A 15,642-nucleotide genomic window follows, 5' to 3' on the forward strand; every position below is an offset into this window, starting at 1 on the left:
CCAGGCCTCCCAAGGAGGCATGAAGAAAAGCCTGCTGTGTCCTTACCTAAGAGGCCCTGATGCCCAGCCCATCCACACTCCCTTCCTGCTTCCTGAGCTGCTATCCCAAGACATCCTCTTTATTTCTCCTCCATATCAAATGCCCTTGGCCTGGCATGAAGACTCAAGTTCCCTTCCTTACTGCTCACAGTGAAGACTTGGTCTCTAGCTGGTTAGTTACCCTGCTGGTTAGGAGGCCACATGGCCATGGCTTGCGGGCTGCCACCTGCAGGTGGAGATGCCATTTCACAGCCACCTTTCCATTCTGATGGGCCCAGCCTGTTGTCTGCAGCCTCTGTAGTTACTGAGGACCGCACGGCCTGGCCACCAGCCACACCATTGGTCATAGGGCCCACAGCCAAGGCCTGCTCAGCTGTCTGTGCTGCCTCTTCACTGGAGGGTCACAGCTTAGTGAGCATCCTGAGGGTGTGAGCGCATGGCTGCCTGCAGTCCGAGCAGAGTCCTCTGTATGCTGTCAAGGGGGGGGCCAGCCTGTCCCCTGCTTTCCCTGTGCTCTGGGAGGGCCCCACAGGCTCTGGCTGTGCACCGCCGTGGCGTGGCAGGCATGCTGTATAGGAGTTGGTAGTCGAGTCATTTTTCTTTTCTTCCCCTTTAGTGGAAGAAACACTGGTTTGTCCTCGCCGATCAAAGCCTGAGATACTACAGGGATTCAGTGGCTGAGGAGGTGAGTGTCTGGGCTTTGCCTCTGCTGTGGAGACAGCTGGAGGGGTCCAGGCGGCATCTGGGGCTAGTAGATCTGCTTCCCGCTGGGCTAATGTCCCCACTTCTGAGGACAGCGCCCTTCGGTGGTGTTACCTTGCCGAAGGTATGTCCATGTTGCCCTCTTGGGTTTCTCAGTCCCGACCTGGTGGGAAGGTGAGCACAAGACCAGCCTTTGTCCTTGTGATCATTTTCCTGGCTGTGATGCTGGGCTTCGTCAAGGCCTTGAATTAAGTGCCCAGTGCAGTGGGTTTGGGCAGCTTTTCTTTTCTCCGTTCTTTGAAAAACACTGAAATTTGAAAACTCAGGATGAACAATTTTGTTTTTTCCACAAAGAGATTTCATGGTAAATGGAGTTGGAAGAATTGAACTACACCTTGTGCCCTGCCTTCTGGACAAGGACAGGATATGATAGATGAGCTTTGTTGGGCCCCTGGACAGTCCTGATTCTGTGGTCAAGGACCAAATAGAAGGGGTTCTTTTTTTCTTCACCTACAAATAAAATAACCTCTTCTAAACAGTTTGGCAAGTCTCTTTTGCCTTTTCCCCAGTAGTTCCACTCCAGGAATCCCTCAGATAACTCCCACATATGGAAAAACGTCTGTTTCAGGTTAGTCATTCCCACACGTTTGTAACAGCCAGATGATTAGAAAGAGCCTAAATACCCATCATTAAGGGCCGGGATATGTATTAAATACTCTGAGCCAGTCTTTACAGACTGAAGGGGAAAAGATGGTAGTGATAAGAAGTAGGGGTAGGAGAGTGTGGGCGGTGGGCCTCTGGTGGTATCCAGCGTTGGGGAAGTAAGGAGCCTATGTAAGTGTTTGGTTGCGTGTGCATAGAAGAGCACTTCCGAGTGTGGTCTGTAGACCTCTGGAGGTCCCTGAGGCCCTTTCAGGAGAGCAGTGGTGGTTAAAATAATTTGTAATATTAAGATGTCATTGACTTTTTTTTTGCGTGTGACCATCTGCACTGATGGTGCAAAAGCAATGGGAGGTAAAGCCACTAGCACTTGGCACAGCCCCATCTGTAGCAACAGGCTGGACCAGTGGACACTGGATTCTTCACTGCCATACATTTTAAATAAATAATCATTTTAAAATAAATAAAGGTCCTTGAAGGAGCAGCAGAAGTTACTAATTTTATGAAGCCTCAATCTTTAAATGCCCATCTTTTTAATGTTCTGTGATTTGAAATGGGAAGTAAGCATCGCCTGGCTGCATACTAGAGTGTGCAGGCTTTCTCATGGAAAGGACTTGTGTGATTGAGTTGCCAGCTGAACTAGCAGCTTCTTTTGGAGCACCACGTTTACTTGAAAAACAACTGATAGGCAAAACTGTGGTCATTAATTTTGGGTGTTTGGCATATATTTTCATGAAAATGAACCAAGTTAGCTCATTCCTCTAAGGAAAACAACTGACAGAGTTTGTTGCCAGTGATATAATTTGAGCTTCCAAGCAATAATTAGAACTTGGGAAAATTTGTATTCACCATCATGAACTTCCCTTTACTTACACTCTCCTGATGAAATAGGTGGTGGTATTAGCAAAGGCGATATTTTAATATTACATAATGAAATGTGTAGACAATTGGAAGCTGTGCATAACAATATTTTCCATGTGACCAATACCTAATGTTACAAAAGCATGCCTGGGTTTTAATGTAACACAGTACAGAGAGTTCATGGGCATGATTTCAGATACCACATTGCAGTTAACCTTTAAGAGCCTACTGCTTGTCAAAGAACAGCCACAACTACCTGAAAAAGCTATTAAAAATACTTCCTTTATTGTCCGGGGGCGGTGGCTCATGCCTGTAATCCCAGCACTTTGGAGGCCGAGGCAGGCGGATCACCTGAGGTCAGGAGTTTGAGACCAGCCTGGCCAACATGGTGAAACCCTGTCTCTACTAAAAATACAAAAATTAGCCGGGCTTGGTGGTGGTCATCTGTAGTCCCAGCTACTCGGGAGACTGAGGCAAGAGAATCACTTGAACCCGGGAGGCAGAGGTTGCAGTGAGCTGAAATTGTGTCACTGCACTTCAGCCTGAGTGACAGAGCAAGACCCCATCTCAAAAAAAAAAAAAACTTCCATATTGAACAGATGGAATGCAGAAACAAGAATCCAGCTGTCCTTTCTGAAGACAGATGTTAGAGAGATTTGCAAAAATTCAAAGCAATGTGACTCATCACTGATTGCTAAATCAGATTTTTATTTTAAAATGAATTTATTTTATTCTCAAATGAACAAATATATTTAAATTTTGCATTTATATTAATATATATTTTTTAAATTAAAATTTTTAAAATATTTACATTTTAATTTCTAACATGGTAAATACCATCAATAGACGAAAGCCACCTAACAGAAGCTCTTCTAGGGCCACCAGTTTTTAAGAGTGTGAAGGGATTTCAATAGCAGCATGTTTGAGGACCACTGGCGTGGACTATCTTTGGCTGGATACAGGGACAAATGGTGGTGTGATTGCACCCAGTGAGGGGCCTGGGTCATGCAGTAGTAGGATAGACGGTGTCCTCACTTGTCAGTGTGTATACTATTAAAAATAAAGTCAGTGCAGAAAATCACTTACGGAAATTTGCTCATCTAGGCATTGGTTCTACTTCCTAAAAATCTCAAGACATTCTCACTTCCCTCTGCAGGCAGCCGACTTGGATGGAGAAATTGACTTGTCCACATGTTACGATGTCACAGAGTATCCAGTTCAGAGAAACTATGGCTTCCAGATACATGTGAGTCCAGGGATGGAAGTGGGGCCACAGGCTTGACAGGCAGGGATGCATGTCAGAGTGCCTAATGTCTGGGCTGGGGGCACTTCTGGACAGGCCTGATGCAGCGTGTGTGGTCAGCAATTAGTCTTTCCCACTACCCTTGACACCTCTGTCCTGTGGCACCTGACCCTATTCCCCAATTCGTGTTGTGAACAGTACATTAGACGTTAGTATCTTTTTTCTGAAGACTGCTTAAAGCTTTTTTGTTTCTGAAGGTTCCTTTTTTCTTTTGTTTTTTGTAATGCTGGAGTTGGGGCAATTGGAAGGATGTGGGGTATGGGGAATAAGAATGAAAGTGTTAGTCAGTTATTTACATCCGCTTTTTACTCACTTATTCATGTGTTTGTTCATTCATTTACTTACAAGGCTATTTTTTCCCAAAATCTTGTGAGGTACTCAGATGAGCAAGGCATTGCGCTGTTCTCAAAAAAAAAAAAAAAAAAAAAAATCTTGTTGGTAGGAGAAAATGGTTCTTATTGGCTGTTTCTTCAAAACTGTGTGGATCAAGGACTGCCTGCAGTCAGCCAGACCCCAGGTTAAGAGCACAGTCCTCCCGACTGCCACATCTGCCTCCATTTCTTTTTTTTTCCCCCAAGACAGGGTCTCACTCTCTGTCCAGGCTTGAGTGTAGTGGCACAGTCATGGCTCACTGCAGGCTCGAAATCCTAGACTCAAACGATCCTTCTACCTCAGCCTCCAGAGTAACTGGGACTACAGGTGCATGCCACCATGCCCAGCTGCTGCTGCTGCTTCTTTCGTCGTCGTCGTCTTCTTCTTCTTCTTCTTCTTCTTCTTCTTCTTCTTCTTCTCCTTCTCCTTCTCCTTCTCCTTCTCCTTCCTCTTCCTCTTCCTCTTCTTCTTCTTCTTTTCTTCTTCTTTCTTCTTTCTTCTTTCTTCTTCTTCTTCTTCTTTCTTCTTTCTTCTTTCTTCTTCTTCTTCTTCTTCTTTCTTCTTTCTTCTTCTTCTTCATTATTACTATTATTATTATTTAGAGAGACAGGGTTTCACCATGTTGCCCAGGCGGGTGTTGAACCCCTGGGCTCCAGCGATCCACTTGCCTTGGCTTCCCAAAGTGCTGGGATTATAGGCATGAATCACTGTGCCCAGTCCTGCCCCCACTTCTGACACCAGTTGTGAGTCCGGAGGTTTCCAAAACCACCTTCAGTTTCAAAAATTCACGAGAATGACTCACAGGATTCAGGAAAGTACTGTCTTTACAATGAGTTTTATTATAGAGAAAGTATGTAAGTCAGAACCAGCCAAGGGAGAGCCATGTGGAGTAGAATCTGGGACTGGGGGAGTCACAGATGCCAAAAGTTTCTGCATCCTTGGGGACACGGTGTCCTCTTAGCCCTGATGTGGGGCAGTGCGCAGAGCGTTGCCCAGAAGCCCACCTGAGCCCCGGTGTTGAGTTTTAGGAGGCTCTGTAGCTGCTGTGGTTGATGGAGTTGTTGTCCTCATAGTTGAACTCCACCTAAAGCCCTTCCCGCCATGGTTGGCTACTTTCACATGGCCCAAACCCCAACCCTCTGATTTAATGGGTTTCCTCTAACTTCCTGCTTCTGGCCAGGCCAGCCTCTATCCTGAGTTGTCTTGTCAGCATGAAGTGTTAGGTGGGGTCCCAGGGTACCACCATGAGTAACAAAGACTCTAGTCATTCAGGAAATTCCAAGGTTTGGAAGTAACCTCCCAGGAGCTAGGACAGAGGCCAGGCCTCTCTTTGGGTAAAGTTAGTTCGTCACTCGCAAGGGCTTTAAGATGGGTGGAGAGTGTGATGAGTAGAGAGCTGCCCCCATGGGGCTGGGCCCTGGCCCTGGGACTTGGTTCTCACACAAGGCTAGACTCTGGTGGGCTCACCTGTGGCAGGGTCATACCTTCAAATTTTGGGGCCCAGAAACTCAATTGTATTGCTATGTTGAGAGTTGATCCAGTATTTGGGGCTGACTCAGTTTGACCCAACTTAGAGGAGACTGAAGTATAGACCCAAAGGCCAGTGTGTTCATTTACTAAGAAAATCCTGGCCGCCAGCCCACTGGGCTGCTGGCTGTGGCTTCCTGCGTGCAGGCATCTGTGAGAGGAGCTGAGTCACAGTTGGAGGCTACACTGACAGCCTGGCACCAGGGCCGGGTGTGAGTTGTCTGCTCTTAGTGGCCTGCACTGCCCAAGTTTCGAGGCTCCTCTGTCCTCATCCGCTGTGGGAGGGGTAGGCGGGCATAGTGCCCGGTGAGCCTCCTCTCCTGCCGTCCACCTCCCATCTTCATGAGCAGCTTTCTCCAGGCAGGGCACACCTGAAGTCTGAGAACTCACCCCGCTCTCCCAGTGACAAATGAGGGCATCAGCCACTCTCACCCACTGATCAACCCCTCCTCACTTCACCCTGGTAGGGCTTATCCTTATGACTTTCGGTGATCCCCAACTACTGAGAGTTCTAAGGAATGAGGAGATGCTTCCAGTGTGGAGAAGGCTTCCTGGGGGAGGCTTCCTGGAGAAGGATCCCTCGAGGCTCAGCAGGAGGGATGAGTGTGAAAGCATGTCCCAGACTGGACTCCAGACCTGGTGGCACAGAGAGCACAGAGCCAGTCTGGGGCTAGAGTGCTGGGTGGAGAGTCAGGTTGGCGCTGGTCCAGCGTTTGTGGAGAGCACTGAAGGGTGTTAGAAGATGCCAGTCAGTTGTGCGTTCGTGATACATGTCTGGCGGGACATGCAGGTCCATTAGAAAGGAGCCAGGCTGGCACGGTAAAGCTGGGCAAGAAAGGAAGGAGCAGCACCTGGGAGGAAGAGGTGAGGGCAGGGCCAGGACCTGGCAAGAAGGCCCCGCCCACTTAGAAGCCAGCAGAAGAGCTGACTTCACAGAAGCAGGGGGATCCCCTGGAATTCCGGCTGTGATCCATTTGAGGCATGATGGGCTCTCAGAGAACATTAGGCAGCCGCTGGGAAAGAAAATTCAGCTGGAGAAAACAGCTGTATGTGGAGTGCTGAGGCCAAACTCCAGCAACGCCCACACCTGGGGGTGGAGAAGGATGGACCCAGGAGAAGGTGGTACCCCCCCAACTCAGCTCACATGGATATGAGAACTGATGAAGGAGGACCGAGCTGGGCAGTGGTGGTGTCTTGATCGGGCATGTGGAGGGGCAGATCAGGTCCCTCCCAGCTGTGCTTTGTGGCATGTCAGGCCGGTGCGTGATCTCCTGTTTTGGCTTCTGGCCAGGCCACTAGCACCCATCCGAAAACCATCCTCATGATTGCATCCTGCCGTCAGCTTCCCTACTGACCTGGCTGCTGAGTCTGCTTGTGAGCAGCTCTCGGTTCAGGGCTGCAGCCCTCGGTTCTGTTGGGCAGGTGCCTGTAGGTGCAGAAGCAGGCCTCCAGCTCCATGCAGGCCACTGGCCCTCCCCTGCCTGGTACCCAGGCAGGTCTGCTCAGGGGCGCAGCGGTCATGTCCCAGAGCCATGTGCTCTTTGCTGCTTTGTCCTACCTGCTGCCCCGTTCCCCGCCCAAAACAGGCTCCTCCCCTGCTACCTTGCACAAGCACCGAGGACAAGCCCTAGACTCCACCTCATCCAAGCAGGAGTCTAGGGCTTGTCCTAGGTGCTCCCCAACGCAACCAGCCAGACACTGTCCATACCCCTTTTGTTACTTCTGAGCTGCCCTGTCCCCTGCCATCACCTTAATTCTCATCACTTGGACAGCTGCAGTAACCACCCAGCAGGTCTCCCTGCCTTTTGTCAGTGCCACCAACAAGACCCTGATACCCCTTGTTCTTAACCACTCCCTGGGCCCCATCATGCCATGTGCCTGTGTGAGTGCAGACTACAGGTGCCACTCCCCACGCCCAACACACACGCCCTTCCGGATTCCCCACCTCCACCACTGCTCAGCACATGCTGATTCTGCCCTTCCCCCGAGGCTGGGAACTCCTTAAAGAGGGGTGCAGCATCCTCCTCTGTCTGAGTGGACAGGCTGCTGGTGCGTAGTGGGTGCTCAGTAACTGTGAGCTTGTTACTGAGAGAAGATACCGGATTTACCATTGCCACAAATACACGTCCCTCCCACAGCTTTGCCGTCTCCTGCTCTCCAGCTCCCTCATGTCCCAGTAGTGGGCACATGTTGCGCTCCTAGAAGGGTCACCCAGTCACAGCCTTTCTCCCTGTGGGACTTTACCCAGTGCAGGGGGCTTCTTTGGAGATGGAGGGCAGCAGGCACCCTAGGGGCAGTCACTGATGGTGCCTCATCTTTTCTCTGTAGACAAAAGAGGGCGAGTTTACCCTGTCGGCCATGACATCTGGGATTCGGCGGAACTGGATCCAGACCATCATGAAGCACGTGCACCCGACCACCGCCCCAGATGTGACCAGGTAGGATGGTGAAGACATCAGGGAGCCCTTTGTGCCTCTTGTGGGTGCCACTCCCGCCAGGGCAGTGTCAGACTCAGGTCTGAAGTCAGACCTGAGCTCAGTGCATCCCAGTCTGCTGCTCCTTCCTTCCTGTGTCCTTCTGTTGCTCAGGTTCCTGTCCCAAGTAATCAGAACAAACATTTCTGGTTCTTTTCTCTTTTAAGCCCAAGCGATTTCATCTTGCAGGTAGCATGTGTGCTGGTCATTAGAACTGGGCTTTGGTGGAGAATCTTCCATCTGTGTCAGCAGGCACTTGGCCAGACCAGCCTGAGCCCCGCAGTCGGTGCTCTCAGGCCTTGGGCTCTGCTGCTCTAAGGGTGGCCCCGTGTGCAGCATCCATAGGCCACCCAGTGCTTCTTTGTCTTGGCCTTCTTTTCACCTCACTCCTACGTCTGTTTGATTTCTGTGCAGCCAGTTTGAAAAAGCCTCTCCTGTTTTAGCATTCTGTGGTTCATGTGTCTCAGATTTTGCTTTGGGCTTTTTTCCTCCTGCCCTGAAGGTTAAAGACCTAGTTCTCATTTTAAAAGATGGAGAATCAGAAGACTCAGACATATCTAAAACAAAACAAAACAAAAAAAGCAGAGAAGATTCCAGTGTGGGGGCTGGTCCTTTGATGGCCAGAACTCTGCTGTCCCCACCTTCAGAGCCTCCATGCATCTGAGCACCTCTGGTGCCATTTCTCAGGTCATGTGATGTAGATTACATCTCGAATGTGTTTCTTGTGCTGTGGGTTAGGCTGCTTGGGTGTGGCAATGTTACAGCGGGGGCTGTCCATGGAAGCTTTGACCTAAAAGCGCGTTCTTTTTTTTTTTTTTTGAGATGGAGTCTTGTTCTGTTGCCTAGGCTAGAGTGCAATAACGTGATCTCGGCTCGCTGCAACCTCCACCTCCTGGGTTCAAGCAATTCTCCTGCCTCAGCCTCCCAAGTAGCTGGGATTACCCACCACACCCGGCTAATTTTTGTATTTTTAGTAGAGACGGGATTTCACCATGTTGGCCAGGCTGGCCTTGAACTCGTAACCTCAGGTGATCCACTCGCCTTGGCCTCCCAAAGTGCTGAAATTGCAGGCATGAGCCACTGCAGCCGGCCTAAAGGCACATTCTGTATCCAAACCTTTGCCTTCTTCCTGCAGACTCCACACCTCTTTACATAAGAAGGAAAGAACTCCTAAATTGATTTCTTTATAGTCCTCTTTTCTGTGTCTGTCATTTGTTCATGACTTTATTTATTAAACAAACACTGTCTAGTAAGGCCAAGAGGCCGTGACCGGGACAGGTTGCCCTCTGTCTCTCAGGATCCTATGCAGAGAGCTGGCTTGTTGGCTAGTGACAAGTCCTCTTCGTGCACAGCCAGCAGGAGGCACCCAGAGCTGCAGCAAGCTCTCCCGCCCTCCAGGGGCCACATCCTGTGGTGGCCTCAGCTACTGCTTCCGTGGCTCTCCCATGAGGAGCAGACACCCAAGCTTGACAAGCTAAGTGCTCTTTTCCAAGCACCTTTAGGAAGCCACCAGAGCAAAGTGAGAAAGGCCTCAGCTTCTTTGCCCAAGCTATTGGCAGCAGACAGAGCTTATCACGGGGGTCCAGGATGGGGAGTGGTGGGCAGTGCATATGGGTAGCTGGCCTGAGGTCCTCTCCTGCCCCTCTTCCCAGCCAGGCCTGGGCTCGGTGCTGTAGATTGGCAATCCTGTCTGGAAGAAGTCAGCTTTGGGATGTCCCAGGGCAGGTGTCAGGAATGCACCTGTGCACATGCCTGTGCCTGCACACAGCTCAGGAGAGGCGCCTCCACGCTTGAGTGCCTGCTTCCCTGCGTGCAGGGGCTATGGGCCCAGGGGAATGAATGAGGAGACAAGGGTTTTGCTCTCACATGAAAGTTGACCTGGCAGTTGGCCTCCTGACTAAGAATTACTTCATAACCTAGCATATCTGCATAGTCTGGTAGAGTGCTCACCCTCCACCAGTTTGTTTTCAGCATTTATTCTTCCTCTGTGTAGGCTTTTATTATTTGAGGAAAAATGTGAGTTTTTTAGTGCTGCCAGGCAAAATCTCAAGGAGGCATGAAAACAAACTGCAGTCTCAGAAGCTGCTGTCCTCGTCCTGCTCTCATCGCCATCTTGAAGTCCTGGGGTGGGGAAGTTGCAGGGTGCTTCCCGCCTTTGGCACTAGAGGAGCCTTGTGGGGAGGTTTCTCCTAGGGAGTGCGGCCGGTTCTGGTGTGGCTGTGACTTTGGCGGCTGTCAGGGCCAGGCTGGGGGCCTCCATGCATGCCCTGCCCTATGTGTCATCCTGACACTCTCCATGGCCAGGAGCTCTTAGTTCAGTGACGTCACAAGATCTGCCCTGTGTCGTTTTCATCCAGATGTTAGCTGCTCTTACAATGGACACCTGCAGATCCTGTTGCTGTGAAGCACTTTGCCTCTCACTCGATTGCTGCCTGGACAGGTGACCCTTGCTCCAGGTGGTGACGGCAACCATTTCCTCTTTTCCTTGGTTCTCTCTCTAAAGACTCCTTTCCTTTTGGCCCTAATTGAAACACATGTGCTCCCTGGAGCTCCTCCTTGGGCCCTCACTGTCCTCAGGTGGGCTTGCAACTGCCTTCTGAGGGCCTGGGTGAGATTAGGGGCCACTCAGTCAGCCTCGGACCAGCTGGCAGTCTGTGGGGCCTATCTCTAGAGTCTACAAACCTTTGCCTCAAACACTCCCAGCCTCCTTAACAAATTGCCATCAGCAATGTCCCTGTCCCTGCCCTACTGCAGACGAGGCCTCCCCAGGAATCTCTGCTTCTAGCAGATGGGGACTAGACATGGATTCCTCAGGCAGGCCTGGCTTCACTCCACTTACTGCAGGGCAGGTAGCAGCACCATGAGCACGACCTGCGCAGCTCATGTCCCGTTGCTGGCTGCCGCTTGCCTGCTCAAGGTGGCAGGTAACCCAGTGTCCTTCTCCCCTTCTGCCTTCCTCTCCAAGCCTCTGGCTACTGCATGGTGTGAACTCGTGGCCACCTGGGCCTCCTGTTTCCCTCACCCATAGGAGGTCCCAGCCTTTCATACTGATCCATCTGTCATGCCAGCAGCTGGATTGGGCTTTTAAAACATAGATTCAGGCTGGGCACAGTAGCTCACGCCTGTAATCCCAGCACTTTGGGAGGCAGGCGGATCACCTGAGGTCAGGAGTTTGAGACCAGCCTGGCCAACGTGGAGAAACCCCATTTCTACTAAAAATACAAAATTAGCCAGGCATGGTAGCGCATGCCAGTAATCCCAGCTACTCGGGAGGCTGAGGCAGGAGAATTGCTTGAACCCAGGAGGCAGAGGTTGTGGTGAGCCGAGATCGCGCCATTGCACTCCAGCCTGGGTAACAAGAGTGAAACTCCATCTCAAAAAAAAAAAAAACAAAACATAGATCTGATCACGTTACCTGCTTATTAAAAGGTAAGCCCTTCTAGAGAAGTGCTAGTTTTCCCTCATTCTGTCACCACTGTCCAGTCCAGGGGTGCACAGGGCCCAGGTCTCACCTGGCAGGTACGGTGGCTGTGCCCAGGTGCAGCCTAATGTAGTTCTTGGCCCTGAGCAAGGCAGGGCTGGCCCGTCCTGCCTCTGAGGCTGTGGGAGTCCTGGGACTCCCCTGGCTCCATACCCTGGCAACGGGGCCACCACAGTGAGCCCCTCACAGCCTCTTCAGTCAAGGGAACCCCCCAGTGTCATTATGTGGGAAACCTCAGCTTTCTGAGGCTCTTTTCCCTTCCTTTCCCCTTCCCCTCCCCGTCCCCCTCCCCCTCCCCCACTCAGAACCAGTTTGGGAAGGGATGTGAGGTAAAGGCAGAGTATTCCTGTCCTCCCTGCACTTAGGAAGCTGGGATTAGGATAGAAAAAGGATGTGGTGCCCACAGGGGCTGGGTCGTGGCTCAGAGTTGCCAGCTTCTGCCTGGCAGGCCACACCAGAGCCGCCCCTGACAGGCTATGTCCATCCTCCTGCCCCACAGCTCATTGCCAGAGGAAAAAAACAAGAGCAGCTGCTCTTTTGAGACCTGCCCGAGGCCTACTGAGAAGCAAGAGGCAGAGCCGGGGGAGCCGGACCCTGAGCAGAAGAGGAGCCGCGCGCGGGAGCGGAGGCGAGAGGGCCGCTCCAAGACCTTTGACTGGGCTGAGTTCCGTCCCATCCAGCAGGCCCTGGCTCAGGAGCGGGTGGGCGGCGTGGGGCCTGCTGACACCCACGAGCCCCTGCGCCCTGAGGCGGAGCCTGGGGAGCTGGAGCGGGAGCGTGCACGGAGGCGGGAGGAGCGCCGCAAGCGCTTCGGGATGCTCGACGCCACAGACGGGCCAGGCACTGAGGATGCAGCCTTGCGCATGGAGGTGGACCGGAGCCCAGGGCTGCCTGTGAGCGACCTCAAAACGCATAACGTCCACGTGGAGATCGAGCAGCGGTGGCATCAGGTGGAGACCACGCCTCTCCGGGAAGAGAAGCAGGTGCCCATCGCCCCCGTCCACCTGTCTTCTGAAGATGGGGGTGACCGGCTCTCCACACACGAGCTGACCTGTCTGCTCGAGAAGGAGGTAATAGCCTGGGACCAGATCCCCCCCCTCCTGCTCCCAGCAGCCTTTCCAGAGCATCAGCTGTGGCCTGAGGGGTTCATCTAGATAGTCCTACCCGCGAGGGACTTGCAGACCCCTAGGGGAGACAGACGCATAGATGAATCCTCATAGTTGAGGCAGACCTGAGAGCTGTGGGAGCGTGCCAGTGCATGCAGGGCAGGGAAAGGGGCCTTCCAGGCACAGAGGAATTCTTCCGATGGTGGGGGCCCCTGCCATTGAGAGGCAAGCGGCGTTGCAGGGCCTAGATGGTTTCCTCGCTCTGACTCCCTATGGCAGGAGGGGAGTGAGCAGGGCAAGGCTTTTGTATTACGCAGCCCTGGCTTGGACAGGTCAAAGCTGTAGGCAGAGACCAGCCCCAGGTGCTCTTACAGTGGCTTGGGGACGGCCGATCAGATCTGAAGCCAGGGGCATCCAGCAGGAGATGACAGCTGGGTCCTAAGTCATGAGGATGTGAAGCAGAAGGCAGTGGTGAGGCAGGGTAGGCTGTGGATGAAGGCTGCCCTGTGACTGTCACTCCTCCACGAAACCTTCAGTGCACCTAGGTACATAGATGAACAAGCTGGCCCCTGAACTATAAAATAAGATGTTCTTTCATGGAAATGTATCCAGAAATCCAGTCTGCAGAACTTCAGTGGTGGATTGACATGTCTGGGCAGGGAGTCTCGTAGCTGGGGAGGTGTAGCGTTACAGTTTTTGTAGAACTCCCTGTTTCACTCTCCATTTAGGGACAGTTTTCAACACTGTGTTTCAAATGTGTTCTCTTACGTAAGTAGCTTGTTAAAGATTTGCCACTTAGGTATGCCTCAAGCTTCTCATCTTTTTTGTATTTTATTAACTGTATGAGGCTGAGTTACCACCAGCACTAATACTTGTACTTTTTCATTTTCCTCATCCATTAACAAGTAACAAAGGCAAGATGAAATAAAATAACAGTTGAAACTCACATTACTTCAGGCTACCAAAATGGGCCAGCCAGCAGGCGACACGCTGGCTCAACAATCTGGGGGGTCAGTCTTCACTGTTTAAAAGTCAGGGGTCGGCTGGGCATGGTGGCTCACGCCTGTAATCCCAGTACTTTGGGAGGCCGAGGCGGGTGGATCACAAGGTCAAGAGATCAAGACCATCCGGCCAACATGGTGAAACCCCGTCTCTACTAAAAATACAAAAATTAGCTGGGCATGGTGGTGCATTCCTGTAGTCCCAGCTACTTGGAAGGCTGAGGCAGGAGAATCACTTGAACCCAGGAGGCAGAGGTTGCAGTGACCTGAGATCGCGCCATCGTACTCCAGCTTGGCGACAGAGCGAGAGTCCGTCTCAAAAAAAATAAATAAAAGTCAGGGGTCTCCCCACCTCTCACAGCACAGTCTGTCAGCACCCTGGGCGGCACTGGCCTGACTGTCCACCACACACACAGCTCCACTCAGCACGAACTCTGGGAGCAGGTTGGGTAGCCCTGCACATGGCCAGGCATCAGGAGGCACCTGGGAGGTGTGTGGGGAAGAGGTGGATGGATGAATGAGTAGCTGAAGCTGTTGAAAGCAAGAAGAGTGTAAAATAGCCTACTCATGGGTATCCACACCTTGTTTGAGGGAACTGCGGGAACCGTTTTTGCAAACAGAACTTTGTGGAATCCATCATGTAAAGCTGGTCAAATGGAGTGGTTTCAGTTGAGACCATAGTGGGCCCTGGAGTGAGGCCTGCCTGGGGCCACCACTCACAGTGGTCCCTGTAGAGCCTAGCCTGGCCTGTGTGACCAGCTGAGGACACCCAAAGGACCCCATGGGGTGCTTCCTCCAGATGCAGATGCAAAACCCTTGTTCCCCAGTGGACACATTCCCCTTCTCAGAAATGAACACCCCGTATGGGCCTTGGCACCTATATAGGGCGTGCATGTTGGAACCTTGAGCAGGTGTGGGAAGTATGTGGGCATCCAGGGGTGCGTGGAGTAGGGAAGGACGAGGTAGTCCCTTGGTCCCCAGAAGGTACCGAGTCTGGCATTGTTACTGATGGCTTGCATTGGAACCTTCACTTCCAAATGCTGCTGGTAAAGGCCATATCAGCACATCTGCTGAAATGTGGAGACTCCAAAACTCTTGGGCTACATGGAAGACCAGTGAAAGAGTCTGTGCTGTGCAGCTGCTTTGTTTATCATTGTCATTTTGCATAAAAGTGTGTGTCTTTTTGCCAACAGCTGGAGCAGAGCCAGAAGGAGGCCTCAGACCTTCTGGAGCAGAACCGGCTCCTGCAGGACCAGCTGAGGGTGGCCCTGGGCCGGGAGCAGAGCGCCCGTGAGGGCTACGTGCTGCAGGTAGGGTGGAGGGGCTGCTGTGGCCCATGGTGCGCTCAGGAGCTTCAGTGTGAAGGGTTCATGCTCCGGCAGGCTAGGAGTGTGCAAAACTTGGCTGAGCAGGGGCTGTCTCCCAGGAGCTCATGCCCCTGGGCTTTTCTGCCACAGGACTGGACACTAAATGTGCTTGGGGGGGTCTGTTTGTTTTTCCCTCCTGGTATGACATTTTGGGGAATCTCCCTGAAACCTCCATATCTAAGGACTTTTTTTGGTAATAAAATCATTTTGGTGACCTTTCCCTTTGACTCTGAAAGTAGCCAATATACACTTATTGTAAATACCATACATTTGCATGTGATTTCTCATAGTTTTCACTATAGTAATATTGGACCTATTGTACAGATTGAAGACATTGAATCACACAGCAAGTCCAGTGCCTGCTTACAACCAACAGCAAGTCAGTGGCAAAGCTAGTACTGGACCCCATTCCCATCTGTTTCTATACCACACCTGGCAGGCAGAGCTGGGGCTCTTACCACTACTAGCCCAACCCCGGGATACCTCCACTGAGATCCTGTACCACAGAGCCCTGATATAGGGGTGTCACAAGGCTGGAGCTAGCCTGGCCCAAGGGCGTGCCTGTGTCTGCTGACTTTCCTGCAGCGTGCCAGGCCTTGTGCCAGGTATCGGGCATAAAACAGATATACTCTTGTCCCCATTGAGTGGTAGAGGAGATTGTGATAGGAAGATTGATATATAAATACTGCAGGAGAAGTGAAGTGGGGTACCAGAACAGGGAGCCTAAGTTCTCGGCAAAGGCTGAGGGT

The 15,642-nt window shown here is 51.7% G+C and overlaps 1 protein-coding gene across 10 annotated transcripts in view; it reads left to right on the forward strand.

Moving 5' to 3' along the window:
• The window catches only part of MPRIP (myosin phosphatase Rho interacting protein), a 145,723-nt gene that overhangs the window by 99,645 nt on the left and 30,436 nt on the right, over positions 1–15,642 (forward strand). For all 10 annotated transcript variants that reach the window (XM_055385999.2, XM_055386001.2, XM_019027055.4 and 7 more), the window contains 5 exons: positions 656–724; positions 3,419–3,508; positions 7,793–7,902; positions 11,919–12,489; positions 14,720–14,836. In XM_055385999.2, coding sequence (XP_055241974.1) covers positions 656–724; positions 3,419–3,508; positions 7,793–7,902; positions 11,919–12,489; positions 14,720–14,836 — 957 coding nt within the window. The remainder of the gene's footprint in view (positions 1–655; positions 725–3,418; positions 3,509–7,792; positions 7,903–11,918; positions 12,490–14,719; positions 14,837–15,642) is intronic.

The sequence above is a fragment of the Gorilla gorilla genome, chromosome 4, assembly GCF_029281585.2.
Source record: "Gorilla gorilla gorilla isolate KB3781 chromosome 4, NHGRI_mGorGor1-v2.1_pri, whole genome shotgun sequence".
NCBI lineage: Eukaryota > Metazoa > Chordata > Mammalia > Primates > Hominidae > Gorilla > Gorilla gorilla.